At 40.5% G+C, this 956-nt stretch overlaps 1 protein-coding gene across 1 annotated transcript in view; it reads right to left on the bottom strand.

Moving 5' to 3' along the window:
* Window positions 1-956, bottom strand: part of LOC119591997 (phosphomethylethanolamine N-methyltransferase-like) — a gene marked incomplete at both ends in the record, with an annotated part of 11,621 nt that overhangs the window by 1,328 nt on the left and 9,337 nt on the right. The window contains 1 exon segment of the mRNA XM_037940766.1: window positions 165-261. Within this exon segment, the coding sequence (XP_037796694.1) occupies window positions 165-261 (97 nt within the window).

Here is a 956-nt window from a genome sequence, read left to right as displayed (position 1 = left end):
TTTTATACTATTGATACTGTAATAATAATATAACATTCCCTTCCCTACTTTCTGCTCCCGATCCTAGTCCTTTCAATGCACATAATTCAGCTATGGTTTTGAGCCCCCTAGCCAAGTCATCTGCAGCAGATCCACGCCCAACCACAATGCCTTCGAAGACTTACATGTCTTGGCGGAGAACTCGGCGCAGGATTCCGAGGGCGGCGTGGATTTCGCCAAGTAATCTGTGACGAAGAGGATTCCGCCGGGCTTCAGCCACCGCTGCGGAGAAAGCAGCAATCGGTTAGCGTGCTCTCGAAATTCAGTTTGTTTCCTGAAGTATCAATGAACGTTCATCCTTCCGTTTTGGTTACATAATAATATTTAACAGACTTTTAAGACACTTAAATATTAAAAATCTGCGACTCTTCACCCGGGAAATGTTTGGATTGTTACCAAGGTCTGCGTGGCATTCTTCGAGGTCTATTTTACGCATTTCCCTTTATAACTGTTTTTTATACTGCATTTTTAAAAGTTATCTTGCAGTATTACCTTGGTCAGTCTAAGCGGGGCATAGGGTGAATAAGGATCCTTGTAGCCCTTGTAAATAATAGCAAAATCTGAGAAGACACTGTTATACGTCTGGTTGGTGTATAACCTAATGCAAGGTGTCTAGGCCTGGTTGAAAGGACATAATCCTTGACTTGAGTCTGGGTCCAGAGTTAGATTAGGCTAGCTTGTGACGGGGATTGCGAGGACAGCCAAGAATGGAAATGGTGAAACTAGTGAATTTGTTGATAAGAGTTATGACAATTATAAGGTTAAGATCAGTATTAGTGGCAGTGATCGTTATAATCACAGTGGTAAAAAACTGATACATCGTGAGAACAGGACTGATAGCATCTCATTTATGATGATGCCTGACATGAATATTATACTATTAATATAAATAAATTTCATGATAAACAAAAGATAAC

Source organism: Penaeus monodon, chromosome 29, assembly GCF_015228065.2.
Source record: "Penaeus monodon isolate SGIC_2016 chromosome 29, NSTDA_Pmon_1, whole genome shotgun sequence".
Taxonomy (NCBI): Eukaryota; Metazoa; Arthropoda; class Malacostraca; order Decapoda; family Penaeidae; genus Penaeus; species Penaeus monodon.
This window is presented reverse-complemented; position numbering and strand designations above follow the sequence as displayed.